Raw genomic sequence first — 16804 nt, 5'->3', positions numbered from 1 at the left:
CCGCAAATGCTCCCTGCTAGTGCTGTCTACAAGCTAAGACCCTGAAAAGCAGATCGCGGGGCTATCTCTCCTCTGATAAGGGGTAACCTTAGCTTGTCCTAGGTAATCTTCATGTGAGACCGAATCTACGCGACCGACTGCATCATGAACCCCAGCCAAGATATACCCCCCTTCCACAAAGTCCGAAAATTAACACCAAGAATAACTCAATCCATCTCCAAAGGCCGCACTGTTCAATGTTGCAACGCCCACCCGTTAGCCGCTTGGCTGCATCAATCCACGGACACTCGGTCGACAATGTAGTAACTCTGCACCTCAAGCCCCTCTCGGTCGCCCGATCGGCCTCCATTAAACTCCGACCAGGGCATGACAGTCGATAACCTTTCCGACTGGCCATTCACCAACTAGGTTCTTCTGGAGCTTTTCCATGAACAGGTGTGCTTGCGATGCTGTCAGGGTGCGATCGACAATCAAGAGCCAATCATCGTACCACGGCTGCAATCCCTCTCCAGTGTGGAGATATCTGGTTGGAGGGATGCTTTGATGATCGCTTCGCTTATTCTTGTCATGCAGGAACGCTATCCGGTTCGGGGTGAGGAGTAGGATCCTTTGGCTGGGCGGATGGACGTGCAGATGTCCTCGGTTGGATCGAGGTTTATATTAGGTACAAGCTATGGCTGCCATGGTCTTGGTATCGTGAGGAGGGGGTATAAAGTCAGCTGGATAGCCACGTCAACTCCTCTTGGTTTCTGTGCTCGTCGGAGGAACTTTTGGGACTGTGACTCTTCTAGCTCGTGATGAAGCAGGCAGTTCTTCTTGCGGCCCTTGCGCCTTTGGCGTCGCTGCCGGTGGTTCAGGCTGGAGCTACGGAAAGCTGGATCAGTACTATCTGGAATGACTTTAAGGAAGCTGTGGACTGTGGAAGTTGCCAGGTACGTCGATCGCTCAGGTTGTTAACTAAGTTCTCGTATCAATAATCTGATGGTTTTCAGGTCCTCTTGGGTGGTCTCAAGCTCGTGGCTGACTTTGGTGAAGGCTTCATGGAGGATGTGTTAACTGGCGTTTGTGATATCAGCGGCGTAAGTCATTATTACTTCTCCATGAGCATTTCCTAAACCATTTTAGTATGCTAACTGCTCCTCCTGTACAGGCAGAGGATCGGGATGTCTGCGCTGGTGTCATCGCCAGCGAGGTACCTGCCTTGCACTACGCCATCAAGAACATGCATGTGGGCTCCCACACAGCCAAGACTCTCTGCTCGGCTCTAGTCGGTCTTTGTGACTTTCCAGATGTCCGTCCATTTGACTTAGCATTTCCCTCGCCCAAGCCAGCGAACAGTCGCCCACCACCAAGTGGTAAACCTCCTATCAAGGTGGTCCACTTCAGTGACACTCACGTCGATCTATCCTACGAGACCGGCTCCAACTATGACTGCTCCAAGCCCATCTGTTGCCGTGTATACACCGACGAAGATGCCCCAGGAACCACAGACAAGCCATGCGGACCATTTGGAAACACCAAATGCGACCCCCCGCACCAACTCCAAGAAAGCATGATGACCGCCATCGCAGAGCTCAACCCAGCCTTCTCAATCTACACCGGCGACGTGGTCGCCCACGACGTCTGGCTCGTAACCAAAGAAGAAGTCCTACAAGACTTGAACGCAACCTACGGCGCGATGGAGAGCCACCTCGGCCTCGTCTACGCCGCCCTGGGTAACCACGACGCCGCACCGCTCAACCTCTTCCCCTCCCACAATGTCCCCAGCAAATACAACCCACAATGGGCCTACGACGCCCTGACAGCAGACTGGATGGCCCTCACAGGAATCGAAAGCGTCCAAAACGCAAACGAATACGGCTCCTACTCCGCCATCCACCCGGACAGCAAACTCCGCATCATCTCGTACAACAGCATCTTCTACTACAAATACAACTTCTTCTCCTACACCGAACCAATGGAATACGACCCCAACGGCCAACTAACATGGCTAATCGAAGAACTCCAAGCTGCCGAAAACGCCGGCCAACGCGTCTGGCTAATCTCGCACATCCCATCCGGAGATGTCGACCATTTCCGGGACCACTCGCACTACTTCGATCAAATCATCCAGCGCTACGAAGCTACAATCGCAGGCCTGTTCTTCGGACACACGCACACAGACGAATTCCAAATCTCATACTCGGATTACAAAAATCGAAACTGGGACACCGCCACGGCAATGGGCTACGTCGCCCCATCAATGACACCAACATCCGGCTCCCCCTCTTTCCGAGTCTACGACATCGACCCCGTCACATTCGGCGTGCTAGATTTCACCCAATACATCGCCAACATCAGCGATGCCTCCTTCCAAACAAAACCAACCTGGATCCCCTATTACACCGCAAAGAAAGACTACGGCTCGAAACTGTCCACTATCCCCGACGACACGGCAGAACTCACACCAGCATTCTGGCACAACGTAACCGTCGCCATGGAAAAGGATTCTGCAGTGTTCGGTGAATTCTGGGCTCGACGTACGCGCGGATACAACGTACCCGCTTGCACGGGGGATTGTGCGAAGAATGAGATTTGTGCGCTGCGCGGTGCGGATGCGCAGTATAGCTGTGTGCAGCGGACGCCGGGATTTAGTTTTTCGAAGAGGGATGGTGTTGATGGTGAGGTGGAGGAGGTTGCGCCGTTATTGAGTAAGAGGTTCCAGCCGGAGTGTAATCATGCTGGGATGGCGCCGTTGTTGGCGAAGATTGCGCATAGGGCTAATTTGGCGAAGATGAATGGGGAGTGAATGGAATGGATGGGATAGCGCTGGGGATGGAGAAATAATGATTAGGATGCTATCGGTAGTAATATTTCGCCATAATACACGCACGTAATCATGCGATATTTCCTGTTCGTCATTCATGCTTGGATACCCTAGGTAGTTTTGCTCTCTTCGCTACTATCATACAGGATACGCCGATCCAGGATCCTGCGTTAAAAGACCCTGCTTATCTATCATCGCGACGAGATCGTCATCCATCATAAACTCCCCAAGCTCCATTCCAAATGGCGAAAGACTATAATCTGCCGCGGAGTTGGAGCCACGCATACCCGTCAGCGTCGGCAGTGCGGGCATCAAGCCATCAAGATCAGTTTCTGTGATCATATCAGCAAGCTGCCAAAAAAACTATGAGTTAGTGCAAATGAGAGAGACTCACCCGAATCAACCAAAATCTTGTTAAACTGCTCCAGATAATACCGACACCGATCAATCAGTCGATTCCCATCGTCCAGCTTGGCAAGAGCCATCACCGCGCGAGCAGGGTACTGCTGCACTGTCTTTGCTTGGGCAGTCATCGAAGCGCTGCAAAGGGTTGTATCTCGATACACGCAAACAGCGCCGATGAGAACAACCGCCGCATTGAATGCTAGAATTTCGTCAGCAGGACCATCACTATAACCTCCTCCAGATAAAGCTTACTGTAATATAACGAAAACCACCACGCCCCAAGCAAACTCTGCTTCCACCCAGGCTCCGACACAACCCTCCACACAATATCAATAATCTCCATTGCCGACTCAACAACAATCTGCATACTATTCATGCCAATCTGCTGCAGGAGTTTCAAATCCTGCGGATCGCGATCGGGAGAGCGACTCGCAGCGATGAACTTCACTAACACGGGTCTATGAAGTAGAACACGGAGATTGAGATATCGGAGGGTGAGAATGACGCGGAATTTCCAGGAGAAGTATTGGAAGCTGGATGATGTTTGATCTAGAGGCATTTCGGTGAGGATGGCTGTTGAGACAAGTTGTAGGGATGGGGGGAGGGAGCGTTCCCAGGAGAAGAGGTGTTGTTCCATGCTGAAGATGTGGGCGACTGTTTCGCTGACGGAGAGGGGGGTGTCGCAGCCGATGTTTTGGCCGTAGAGGAGGTCGAGGATGTTCCAGAGTTGTTTGTATAGGGTGCTTGAGATGGGGTTAGATGGTACGTCATGGGTGGAGGATTGTGGATACCTACATGGTTGAGTTGAAGAAGGAGACGCTAAGATAAGAGGTCTCGTCATCCACAAATGCTGATGACTTTTCGAAATCGCGTTTTGATGGCAGTTCAAGTTTCACGTAGTAATCGGGGATGGAGCTTGGCCTTCCAAAGGTCATACTCAGGGTTCTAGGATATGATTAATTAGCATTGCTGGTACAGCATTCTCGAGCTGCTCATCCTTACCTGTCAAGCACTACGCAACCGTACCAAGTTCGCTTGCGAGTCTCCTGCTCGAGTGGGGGGAATGACCTGGATGCATTTCTGGAATGCAAACCAAGTTGGAGCGCAGCCTTGACTGCTAATCCATGAACAGTCCAAGCCTGAACAGACTTTTGCGTGCCTTGTAGGTATTGGCCCATGAGTAGGAGATATTGCACTATAATCGGTTAGCGAGTCAATCCTTTCGAGGTACCCTCATTTGAAGCGTATCTTACCAACTTCCAGAGTCGTCCCTCGTAAGATCTCGCTGCCACACAACCCTAGACCACGTTGATAGAAAACATCCGACTCCGAGATCCGGGCATCAGCTCTCGCACCACCAGGCATAGCAGTGATCGTGGCCATTGCCAAAACCATGTTCAAAAGTCCAAGCCACGTTCGTCGTACTTTGGTGAAATTCTCTCTCGTCGTTTGATGATACGTCTCCAAAAAGGCAGGCGGATATATGTACGGGAAGAGTAGTCCCGTTTCAGAAAAGTACCGCTGTATAAGGGCCAATGTCTCCGACTGAGGAGGTAGAGCAAACATGTTGATTTTTGACCGTTGATCATGCGATGCTTGGCGCGGTGGCGAGGGTGGTCGCGATGCATTGACGAATCCGCCTTCCGCTGCACCAGGTGATAAAAGGTATCCGTGCTGAACAATTGCTCTTGAGAGGTGTCTCAAGAATGCAATGTTAGAAGAGGGTCCTGTTCAGCAATCGTTAGCAACTGGCCCATGTCAACAGGGGATGAGGTTAATCAAACCGAAGAATCCCGAGTCTTCCTCATCAGCAAATGTCACCGCACCCATCGCATCAACCGCATCCTCCGTCCCAATAAGATCCGACCCAGCCACAGAAACTACCCTTTGCCCGGAATCATCCTCGATCCTCCTCGCAGTTGCCAAACTACTACTCGAGCCTGCATCTCCAGTAGCAACACCCTGCACTTGCACACCATCAACTCTCCCAACCAACCCATCAATATCCCCTCTAACACCAACCATCCCCTCCTCCAACCTCTTAACTCTCTCCTCAAGCCCCCGTAAATAATCCTTCTGCACAATAACATTCGTCGCCGTGGGCGGCGGTGTATACACACATTCGAACCCCAGGTCTCGACATAGCGAGCATCGAGGTCTCACGCCGTCACAGCGGGACTTGCGCGTTCGACATGCATCGCAGGCGACCGCGACGCGACGCCGTTTAGACGCGGGTGCTTGAGTTACGTCGTTATCTGCTTCTTCTGATGGGGCCATTTTGATTGCGGGTAATGTAATTGAAAATCCGGGGTTGGCACGGAGAATGGGTGCGTTGATGATGTGCGGGGAACAGTCGGGATTGGTCATTTTTCGTCGGGGAACAGTCGGAATATCACGTGACTGATGGATGTGGGGTTAACTTCGGATGAATTAGAGTTTCATACCCAACAGCATTAGAGTATTAATATTGAAGGAATGAGCCATTCTATATAAGGGTATCTTTTATATAACTCCAGTCGCAATGGACGACAACAAAGTTACAGGCTATCGGTGTGGCTATTTGGACGCTCGGGCTTTTGGGCATAGTCGCAATATGGTGATGAAGAAGTTTGAGCACACAAAAGCGTCTAAAATAAGCTTATCTTCCAGTGATAGAAACAAACTAGGTCAGCGCATAGGTAGGTCTGCGGTACGCGACCCCCAAACTTAATTCACAGCCGCCTTCGCCACTTCCATATTTGTTTCGTTGATTCCCCTATTCGTCAATGGTTAGGGTGACCTGCGTGCCTTAGCGCCCCTTAGCTGAAATGAGGGGCTGTGTTAGGCTCCCATCGACTTGAGTCTCGTAGCATTCATCTTTCTTCGAAAAGGCCCTGATGCCACAAAGATTGACCATTCTACTCGCAAGCCAGCCTTCACAATGGTGTTAAAGCGTTTAAAAGCAAAACTGAAGCGCCCGCCGCCACCGACAACCGCAGGTCCAACACAAGCAAAAAATGACGAGGGGATCCCTGCGCCGACCGGCCCCCCTAAAATCGTGACGGGCGACCGCGATCTCTGGCTCGAAGCATTTGAGAAACTGCCTCAAAATTTGCAGCTAGGGCTCGAGAGGCGCGGAATGAAAAGCTCTGAGCCCCTGGTCGATCAGATTGAACGGTTCCAAAAGGAGGCTGAAAGACTGCGCGACCAAAGCATGGCCAAGGACTGGAAAATTCAAATTGGAGAGCGTCAAGTCCCAATAAGACAAACAGTTGTTGGGATTGTTCACTGGGCCACAAAAATCGGAGATGTGGCCATTCAATTTTCTCCATCTCCTGGGGCCGGAGCTTGGGCAGTTGCCAAGTCGATTTTGCAGGTTGGTTACCAGGACATCTCGATGAAGTGGAATATACTAGCGAGTGCTAATCCGGTGAGATATCCAGGAAATTGACACATTTGATAAAGAAAGAAGTGCACTTCTCTCTGTTGTTGATAAAGTGGCCGGTGTCATGTTCTGCGGCCAGGTCTACTACGAGATATACACTGCCGAGCGGACCGGAAGACAGGATGTAGTGAACAAGCTTCACGATACTTTAGTCGACCTGTATGCGTGTATACTAGACCTTTTAGCCACTTCAACTGATCTATCGTCCAATACTGCGGTGCAATTCTGCCGCGCAGTCTTCGACACTAGGAAGCCTTCCGCAAAGCTATCTGAACTGCAAGGCCTGGAGCAGGATCTTACGGCGGCTGCAGTTAAATGTGAAATCACAGCTCATGCGTGTCAAGATGATATTGTGAAGAAGTATCTTCAAGAGGCTGAAGATTCCCTCCGCACAATTGACCGTAATATGGAGCAAGTCCTTCAGTTGGTGAGCGAGCATGAGCGGAGAAGCCTTCTCGAGTGGATCTCTACTATCCAATACGGCCGGCATCACGATGAGATTGAGGAAAAAAGAAATCCAAATACTGGAGATTGGCTCATTCAGCACCCGAAGTTCTGCGAGTGGATGGATTCGCCCACATCTGGCGCCTTGTGGCTCCAAGGATCTCGTGAGTTTTACTTATTCCGTACTGAAGATGCGAGCTGACTGATTATAGCTGGCGCCGGAAAAACATATTTGACCTCGGCAGTAGCCAAGCACATTGGAGCTACCATGAGCTCTCAGATGGAAGGTTTCGCATTTTTCTTCTGCAACCGAGACGAGCAGAATCGGCGCCAAGCACTTTCGGTACTCCGAAGCCTAGTTCGCCAGCTCGCCGCTCCAAAACACAACACCCAGTCTGTTAGAAAAAGTCTTCAAGAGGCACGAGAAAAGGCTACAGATAGAGCTTCAGAGCTTGGGTTATCAGATTGTCAAGGTCAACTTCTCGAGTCCTTCAATTTGTACCCAACAACCTTCATCGTTCTGGACGCGTTGGATGAAGTCCTGGAAGATGAACTTGACATTCTCATGGAGAAGCTGGATGATCTTGTTCGCAAGACGCAAGCCGGAAACAAAGTGAAACTATTCGTTTCCAGTCGGCCCGAGAAAGAGATTGCTCGAATGTACGGTTCGGGGCCAACAGTCATTATCAACGCTGGAGACAACAAGACCGACATCAAGAGATTTGTAAAGATGGAAATGGATACGATTGAGAAGCGATATCCTAACTCGGACGTTGCTCTCATGAAGGAGAAGATCACCACTACCATTCTCGACAAGTGTGACAACATGTAAGTCCCCCCATTCACGATGTAGAAACCTCCCACTAACCCAAAAAGAAAGGTTCCTTTGGGCAGCCCTCCAAGTAAAGCAAGTTACCCGGTGCGATTCAATTGACTCGATTATGTACGCACTGGAAACTCTGCCAAGAGGATTGAATGCTGCATATGACCAAATTTACTCCAAAATCCAGGATCGTCCACTCCCCGAGAGAACATTGGCCGAAAGGACCATCAAATGGGTGATGTGTGCTCCATCTCCGCTCTCTACCGAAGAGCTACTTGGTGCCGTCCAGATCAGCCTCGAAAAAGATCAGATCAAGCTGGTGAACCTTGTCCAGCGAGAGTCGTTATTGTCAATCTGTGAGAACTTGTTGATAGTGGACTCCGAGGGTGATTGGAGGTTCTTCCATCTCTCTGCCCGAGAATATTTTGAAACAACTCACCATCTTACCCAACCTGCATTTGCGTTCTGTGCACAAGTGTGCTTTCGCTCTCTTATCAGCACATTCAGCTCAACCAAAGTCTCAGAAGTCCTCCCAAAATGGCTGCAGAGATCGTCGGATATTCCGGTCGAGGATGCTAAGAACCCATTTGACGTCACGCATCCGTTTTCTAAACATGTTCAGGCCTTTTGGCCATTCTATGCCCTCGAGCAGACAGAAAGCGACGAATCAATCAAATATCTGAAACAGTTCCTCGGTTCTCTGGAGGAAAGTAGTCCTTTCTTCGTTCGATGGGCTGCTCACATGTTCCCTCCAGACGAGTCTTGGAGGGTCTTCTATTCTTCAAGATATTTGTCGCTGTTGAAAATTGAGCTTTCTCCCACCACAACGCCAATTTTTGCGTTGGCCCACTTTTCGCTTCACAATGTTCTCCATGAGTGGTTTGACAATCAAACATTTGATCCCAACCAGAAGAATAGATCTGGTGACAGTCTACTTACAATCTCCGCTCTGAATAACTGTGTTCCTTTGTGCGCAGACCTCATCGAGCGAGGAGTCTACGTCAACCAGCCCTCTGCGAGTGATAAATATGGCAGTGCACTTACTGCCGCCGCGTGCTCTAAAAGCCTAGAGGTAGTAAGATATCTCGTGGAGGAGGCTCACGCGGACGCGAATCTTCTACCTCAGGTTGGTGATTATGGTAGTGCACTTACTGCCGCCGCGTGCTCTGGAAGCCTAGAGGTAGTAAGATATCTCGTGGAGGAGGCTCACCCGGACGTGAATCTTCTACCTCAGGTTGGCTATTATGGTAGTGCACTTACTGCCGCCGCGTGCTCTGGAAACCTAGAGGTAGTAAGATATCTCGTGGAGGAGGCTCACGCGGACGCGAATCTTCTACCTCAGGTTGGCCGTTATGGTAGTGCACTTACTGCCGCCGCCTACCATGGAGACTTAGAGGTAGTAAGATACCTCGTGGAGGAAGCTCACCCGGACGTGAATCTTCTACCTCAGGTTGGCTATTATGGTAGTGCACTTACTGCCGCCGCGTGCTCTGGAAGCCTAGAGGTAGTAAGATATCTCGTGGAGGAGGCTCACCCGGACGTGAATCTTCTACCTCAGGTTGGCTATTATGGTAGTGCACTTACTGCCGCCGCGTGCTCTGGAAGCCTAGAGGTAGTAAGATACCTCGTGGAGGAGGCTCAGGCAGACGCAAATCTTCTACCTCAGGTTGGTGATTATGGTAGTGCACTTACTGTCGCCGCCTACCATGGAGACTTAGAGGTAGTAAGATACCTCGTGGAGGAAGCTCAGGCAGACGCAAATCTTCTACCTCAGGTTGGTGATTATGGCAGTGCGCTTACTGCCGCCGCCTACTATGGAGACTTAGAGGTAGTAAGATACCTCGTGGAGGAAGCTCAGGCAGACGCAAATCTTCTACCTCAGGTTGGCCATTATGGCAGTGCACTTACTGCCGCCGCCTACCATGGAGACTTAGAGGTAGTAAGATACCTCGTGGAGGAAGCTCAGGCAGACGTCAACCTCGAGTTTCGGTTCGCCGGGTGTAGTACTGCACTCGATGTCGCACTGTCTAAAGCTACACAGCCACGCGATCCGTGGTCTCTCGCAGAGCCTGAAGATTTCCAGGCCATTGCTGAATATTTGATTAGCAAGGGGGCAGTCGCAAGTCAATGACGGATAATGAAGTGTTTACAGATATCTCAAAACGCAAATACCATTGTTTATCATCTTGCATATCTTATAGACGGTCTGTAAACTCTCTTTCGGTATTTGAAAGCAGGAAACCCATGATGTCTGAGATACGGAAGGTCGGCATTACTGACGTTATTACGTTCGTCGGGTCTAGCGCTTACAAATAATAGAATAGTTGATTATGAGACAGTGATAACAAGAGAAGGTGTCCATCTTCAGAGAGCCTTTCAATTCCATACCTTATTGCTCAAAACGAAGCAGATTAGATGAATGGCTTAACCGTGTACTTCTAATGGATAACTGTTAGGACCTAGGCCTAACGTTGTGTGCTACTTATATCGGTCCCAGGCATACTAGAGCATACCGTTATAGCATATTTGGTCTTTTTAACCTGTTTGGCTAGTGCGCCTGGGCACGTGCCGTAACAATAATAGCTATGTGAAAGCGCCCCAGAATCCTCAACTAATAATAAACTAATTAGCCTGATTATATCGAAAGTAGAAAGAAACCTTGGGAGTCATACTATATCCCTCTTACCCCCAAACTCCCAAACCAATGTCCCTAATAACCCCGCACATATACATACCTAGCCGCCAAAAGTGAAACCGAATCAGACAACCCGCCTAACCGCCCAACGCGGGCACACAGCGGCAGCGCATCCACAGCCTTACAGCCTTACCAAGCATAAGCTACATACATATGATGTGACTATTGCATCCTTCAATCTGAGTGACTATCCAGGATTAGATATTCTGCACCTTACGCGCCCGGAGTAAATAAGCCGCATTCTACCCTCGAGGGCATCATGCAGAGTTCGTAGTGGGCAATATTGCATTGCATAATGGGGGCGAGGAATGCGGAGATCGGGGTTGGATTGAGGATGGAAGCGCTTTCCATCTACTAAGATTCAGAAATCATGCCACATGATTGTACAGCATGGAGAGTACCACAGTACAATGTGATTGTAATATGCAACTATCTGTCCTGTAGGATAAGGCGCATGAGAGAGATAGATCTACATTGTTAAGCGCCCATATCAAGATCAACGTGCAGTTGTCCATAGCGATAGTATGCCTTGTACTGTAATTTTTGAAGGCCGGGCTGCATCAGAGATAGATTTTCATCGCTAAGCACTCGTATCAATATTAACGTATAGCAGTGGAGGTATCCCTTGTAGTTCCTTGTAGGATGGGATGTACGAGAGAGATACATCTTCATTGCTAAGCGCCCATATCACGACTAAGATCCTGTACGGGCGAAACTCTAACCTCAACCTCCAAACTCAACCTGCATCAACGTACACCAATAGATGCATTTCATATACTATAATTCTGGTATGATGACAGATAGATCTTCATCGCTAAGCGCCCTTCATCAACATTACCATCGACATCTACCAGGCCCAGTCAACCTCAAAACTCAAACTACACCAACTAAACTACGATACTCTCATCAAAGTCCAAACGAAAGTAAAAATGTATTTGCCGCTGCAGATAGCAGTTGGTATCAAGTCAAGTCAAGCTCAAGCACACAATCCGAAAAAAAAATGCAATCATAATTCGTGTCACACGGCAACCTTCAACCCCCAACCCCCGAGCGAGAGCCCCCAAAAGAGAGGGTAAAAGGAAATTTTCAAAAGAATAAGGAAAGGGGGCAATTTCAAGTGTAATATGGACAAGAACCAGTCAAATTCCATAGCATAACTCCAAGATAAGACCCTCCCTTAGACTCTTTAAAACTCCACACGGTGGGAAAATGGGAAATTGTCAATCACGCGCCAACTTGTTCAGAGATCTTTTGAGAATGGGGTTGAGGGGTATCAACCGCTAAGAATATCCGGGATATCAAAGGCTCAGCCTTTAATAGAGAAGATACAAGATAAAAAAAAATGCAAAATGGGATCCGAACGTCAGTCAGAGAGGGAGACTGCGTTGGAGACGAAGATAAAAAAAAGATAAACAAGAACGACATGAGATAACCCACGAAACCACAAGAGCGGTCCGCGATCAAATCACGTCCAGAAACAAAACAAGATTGGCGAGAGCGATCAGTTCAATGAATGTTCGCAAAGACATCAAGCCTTCACACAGTATTGGTATCCCTTCCAGAGATTCGAGCAGCTATCATCCAGACCGGTGTTCCAGCTTTGCAATTGAGCGGCAGTGATACCGAATTGCACCTCCACCTTGCGGCAGTAGTCGCCCGCGACGACGGTGTAGTACTCCTGGCAGGGGGAGATGGCGTAGGGGTACACCTCAGCGGTCGAGGTAGAAGTGGTAGTCGAGGCAGTGGAAGAAGCAGCCGGGGCCGAGGTGGTAGTACTGCTTGCGGCGGGGGTGGCCTCAACGACGGGAGTCTGGACAGCGGCGACGGGGGTGACGGTAGGGACGAAGGTGCTGGAAGTGGTAGTGCTGGTAGCAGTGCTGGTGGGTGCCGCGGTCTCGGGCAGAATGGTGGTCACGCCAGTAGGGTTGGCGGAGGTAGTGGTCGAGCTGCTGGAGCTGCTGGACGAGCTACCGCTCCAGTTCGAGCTGGTCAGAGTACCGATGGTGTTGTCGTTGCAGCTGCTAGTACCGGAGGCCCATCCGAGGAGACGGTTGGCAATGTCGGAAGCGTAGCAGTGAGTAGCGATACCGGCACCCAGGTTACCATCGGAAGCAATCGAGCCAGAGTTGTAGCAGCGAGCGGCCTTGTAGTAAGCAGTGGCGCTGCTAGTGCCGCCGTTCTGCTCGAGGAGCTGCTGGAGACCGTCGCCGTCGGAGGTACCCATGGTACCGTCACGGATCATCTGCTCGATCTCGGACTCGGGGCAGGGGTTCTGGACGTTCTCGGGGGTGTCGATACCAGTGTTGCAGCTACCCTTGCCGTTGTGAGACTGCATGAGACCCGGGTTGACGACACCGTTGTTGGTAGTGTGGACACGGACACAACCGTTGCTCTCCTGCATGACGATAGCCAGAATGAAGCGGGCGTCGACACCAGATTCGCCGGCGATCTTGGTGATGGCGGACTTCATGGTGGCCATCTCGTCCTCGGTGGTATCAGCGACACCCCACTGGGCGCAGGAAGATCCGATGATCTCCTTGTTGTTCTCGAACATGTCATCGAAGCTGGAGATCCAGCTGGAGACGGCGGGCCAACCATCGGAGACCTCACCGTTACCGCCGAAGACGGCTTCGTAGAGGTTGCTGCTACGTCCACTGAGGGAGTGACTGGACGTGGCTTGCTCGACTTCAACTACATCTGCGGAGGCGCGAGAGAGAGAGTATGCGACTGGAGCCCCAGAAATGAGGGGGAGGCTGCCAGCAGCCAAAAGGAGTGGAAGGGTGAAGTACATCGTGACTGAAAAAGGAGTGCCCAGCACGATAAACAAGAGAAAGACAGAGGGAGTGAAAGAGAGAAGACTTGCTTGCTGCTGAAGAAAGAAAGAAAAGAAAAAGAGAGAGGGTGAGCAGCAAGGCGAAATAGTATATGTACTGTACAGAGTACAGCACCCTGGCCTGACCCTCCATCAGGGAGTCTCCATCCCCATGCAGACAAACTCCAGTCCAAGTGGATACTCAGACAGAGAGCTGGGTCATCTCAAGGCTGTGGCTCATCGGATTAATTCCCCTTCTGTCCCTGCGGCGATAGAAAAGGGACTCCACCCCAGCCCGACAAGTCCAAGACTGTCAAGATCCTCAGGAACTGCTGGACAAGGACCGCGTAAGGAACCAATGAGAAGTGGGCGGGTTCCTTGCGTTGCAGAGGCTGAAACACGGCCATCTCCACTCGAAGGGAACGGGCTTTTCGGGTTTGCCCATGAGGGGCAACGATGAGCGGGGAGGAGGCTTGAGTGGTCGCTAGTTTCAGGCGTTTGTCCCTTAAAGAAGGGGATGAAGGGGACAATTCAGAAAGAAAGAAAAAACCCCTAAGGGACCAGCCTGTCAAGGGATCGGACGAGTGTCTGAATCGACTTTAGCAAGTTGAACTGCCTTGCATATGGAGTCCAGCAGTCTCTAGAGGGTCCACCTCATGGCGGTGATGGCAAAGGAGGAGGTTGTCATTGGGTGAACTGCGGGGATCTCCGCTCAGCCTTCAGCTGCGCTCATCAGAGTCACCGCCCAATCGGACCTCCCAGTGGCGGGTTTTCAGTGATGGCCCTTTTCTTTTTCGATCGGGGAATTAATCTTTTGTGCGATATTTTATTTTACAGGTAGTATTTTTCTTGTTCTCATTTCCACCTACGGAGAACTTCTCGTATAATAAATTGGTATGCCCACGTCGTTTGGATAGGTACAAACTACAGACAGACACGATGCAAGTGGTGGTTTGCAGTGGGTCAGTCCCCTTTTTCAGGGCTTCAAGAGTCGGGTATCAATGATTGCTCGGCAATGGTATGCGATCTCAGTATCGATACGTAGAGTGGCCTTCCCAATAAAGCATGCTTACTCCATCGTGGTGGACTTGGTATATCTGACCGAGTATACGAAGTACTTCTAGCTGAGACCTGCCATATCGCTGGCCGACCTCGTCAAATGTGAGACCTCGACTCACACCAGCCATATCTTTTTTAGAACACATCTCGTCATCGAAAAAACTTCACAATCAAGCCCCCAATATCCGCCCTTTCCCCTAACCTTCGGTACGTCGCATCCGAATTGACCTGCAGTTTGACTACTGTATGTAGTATGTCGTATGCTTTGCTGTACATGTCATAGTGGAGGGTAACACGGAGATCGAGCGCGTATGCAACCCGGTCACAATCTCAATTACGGAATATTTCATTCCAATCTCCAACCTTGTATCTCAGTACATACTGTACAGTAGTATGTACTCCGTACTTAGTAGCTAGTCGTACTATTTAATATATTGTGATTGCAGTGGCGCATAACCGCGGGCGGGATTTGTCTTTCTTTTCTTTCTTCATTTCGTATTTTAGACCAATAAACAACTCTAAAAAGAATTAATTCTTCTCTATTACTTCGTACTGCTCCCACGAAAAAGAACCCTTTGTGATGGCCGAGTCATAGCGTTCTCGGCTTGGGTTTCTCGTTTTTCGGTTCAACGGTGATGGTGGGGCAATTCTGAAACGAAAGGCAAAAAGGTAAACCCCCACTGAACGCCCGAGCGTACGACCATCTTAACGACGGAATAGCATATGGAAAAAAAGGGAAATGAGGCTGTAGGACAATCTTCAGAAGCTTCTAGATCTCAACAGAGTATGTATGTACTCCCTAGTTGTATTGTGATATAGTTAGGCGTATAGCAAGCAAACCACCTACAAAGAACACGGCAATCAAAAAACGTACTATAGTAGTACAACACTTTCTACTTGCAATTCCCATTTTCAAGAACAAAACCTCAAATAATCTAATCCAATTCAATCCCCATTCAACCCCCTACTCAGAAACCAAACTCTCAACATCCACCCCCTCCGCCCGATAAAAGCCCAGCGCATCAAGCATAGGCCGATCATCAAAGCGATACAAATACACCTCCTCACCCTCATCCGCAAAATGCTGATACTTATACCAAGAAGGAAGACAGAAAGTATCACCCTGCTCCCACGTAAACTCCTCCTCCCCAATAACCGACCGTCCCCGACCGCTAATAACGTGATACACGGCTGAAGTAGTCTCGCGACGGGACGGCGAAGACGCACCGGCCGCAATGCGCTCGGCGCTACCGCCCAGGACACGGCTCACTGTTCATTTAAACAAATTAGCAGGCGTTCAACCCATGGATTGGACATGGGGCGAAATTGAGCAATATAACATATTGCTACCCTCATTCCCGCAACAAAAAAGCAAAAGCGAAAGCAAAAAAAAAGGGGGGGACCACATACCTTCACGCCCATCTTCCTTCAGATACCTCAAAGCCGCCCACTCCCCTTCCACAGCATCAAGTCTCGCCTTCATATCCACCCAGGGAAACACGAGTGGCGAAGTCTTACTATCAACATCCACAGCCGGATACCGGGGTTGATCAAAGTGCTCGACGAAATGCACGGGGAAGTGTCTAAAGGTAGGCAGATCCAGTCCATCCAGCCAGACCATGGGTCCGGACCCGTCCTTGCCGTGGTCGTGGTAGTTCCAGGTTGGAGTGAGGATCACGTCGCCGCGCTGCATGGTGATGCGGCGGCCGTGGATGGCTGTGAAGCCGCCGGTGCCTTCGATGATGAAGCGCATGGCGAAGGCTGTGTGGCGGTGGGCGCGGGCGATTTCGTTGGGCATTACTAGTTGTAGGCCCGCGTAGAGGGTGTCTGTTGTGTAGGGGGCATCTAAAGGATTGCTGGTTAGTATAAACGAAGCTTGCTATCGCGAAGCTAGGGTGGTGGTGGTGTAGAATGCTGTGAGATAAGTCTACGTACCACGGGCAGGGTTGACGAGCATCAAGACTCGACGCTCGGCTTGCGACTCAGGAACGAGTTTACCAGCACGCTCCAAGTTTGGCCGGATAGACTTGTACTTCCACAAACAGGGCACTGTAGTCGGGTTCGGCGCGGGAGGGTTCAATCGTGCCATCTGCTTCCATAGTGGGAGCGTCTTGCTCGTCTCGAGATCTGCGAGAAGTTGCTCCTCCGAGTCAACAACCGCGGTAGTAACCTCTGTAGTCGACATGATTGCGTTTTTGAGTTTGATTAATTCAGAATTGATGTTTTCTGGTGTTCCTTCATGCCCGGTACCGACGGCCAATATTATACTCGGGGGTCATCGTGGCGTCGGATGCGCGATGCTCGCGCCGGGTATACATCGGGAACGCTTCCCCGGC

The 16804-nt window shown here is 50.2% G+C and overlaps 5 protein-coding genes across 5 annotated transcripts; 2 read left to right on the top strand and 3 right to left on the bottom strand.

Moving 5' to 3' along the window:
• Window positions 1-797: 797 nt before the first annotated feature.
• On the top strand, window positions 798-2788 carry N7496_012685 (sphingomyelin phosphodiesterase; the record flags this gene model as incomplete). Its single annotated transcript, XM_056705598.1, has 3 exons — window positions 798-932; window positions 993-1079; window positions 1151-2788. 3 exons carry the CDS (start codon window positions 798-800, stop codon window positions 2786-2788), a joined length of 1860 nt encoding a protein of 619 aa, XP_056549496.1.
• Window positions 2789-2944: 156 nt separating this feature from the next.
• On the bottom strand, window positions 2945-5488 carry N7496_012684 (putative C6 transcription factor; the record flags this gene model as incomplete). The annotated part of the gene is made up of 7 exons (XM_056705597.1): window positions 2945-3138; window positions 3201-3410; window positions 3464-3954; window positions 4007-4156; window positions 4214-4406; window positions 4465-4938; window positions 4996-5488. The coding sequence occupies 7 exons, from the start codon at window positions 5486-5488 to the stop codon at window positions 2945-2947; spliced, it is 2205 nt and encodes a 734-aa protein (XP_056549495.1).
• Window positions 5489-6131: 643 nt separating this feature from the next.
• On the top strand, window positions 6132-10033 carry N7496_012683 (Aldehyde dehydrogenase C-terminal; the record flags this gene model as incomplete). Its single annotated transcript, XM_056705596.1, is given in 4 exon segments — window positions 6132-6620; window positions 6634-7243; window positions 7292-7907; window positions 7960-10033. The coding sequence occupies 4 exon segments, from the start codon at window positions 6132-6134 to the stop codon at window positions 10031-10033; spliced, it is 3789 nt and encodes a 1262-aa protein (XP_056549494.1).
• Window positions 10034-12125: 2092 nt separating this feature from the next.
• Window positions 12126-13388, bottom strand: N7496_012682 (LysM peptidoglycan-binding domain-containing protein; the record flags this gene model as incomplete). Its single annotated transcript, XM_056705595.1, has 1 exon — window positions 12126-13388. One exon carries the CDS (start codon window positions 13386-13388, stop codon window positions 12126-12128), a length of 1263 nt encoding a protein of 420 aa, XP_056549493.1.
• Window positions 13389-15432: 2044 nt separating this feature from the next.
• On the bottom strand, window positions 15433-16653 carry N7496_012681 (cupin domain-containing protein; the record flags this gene model as incomplete). The annotated part of the gene is made up of 3 exons (XM_056705594.1): window positions 15433-15737; window positions 15879-16313; window positions 16404-16653. 3 exons carry the CDS (start codon window positions 16651-16653, stop codon window positions 15433-15435), a joined length of 990 nt encoding a protein of 329 aa, XP_056549492.1.
• Window positions 16654-16804: the final 151 nt, after the last annotated feature.

The sequence above is a fragment of the Penicillium cataractarum genome (genome assembly GCF_028827025.1).
Source record: "Penicillium cataractarum strain IBT 29864 chromosome Unknown utg000010l, whole genome shotgun sequence".
In the NCBI taxonomy this organism is placed as follows: domain Eukaryota; kingdom Fungi; phylum Ascomycota; class Eurotiomycetes; order Eurotiales; family Aspergillaceae; genus Penicillium; species Penicillium cataractarum.
This window is presented reverse-complemented; position numbering and strand designations above follow the sequence as displayed.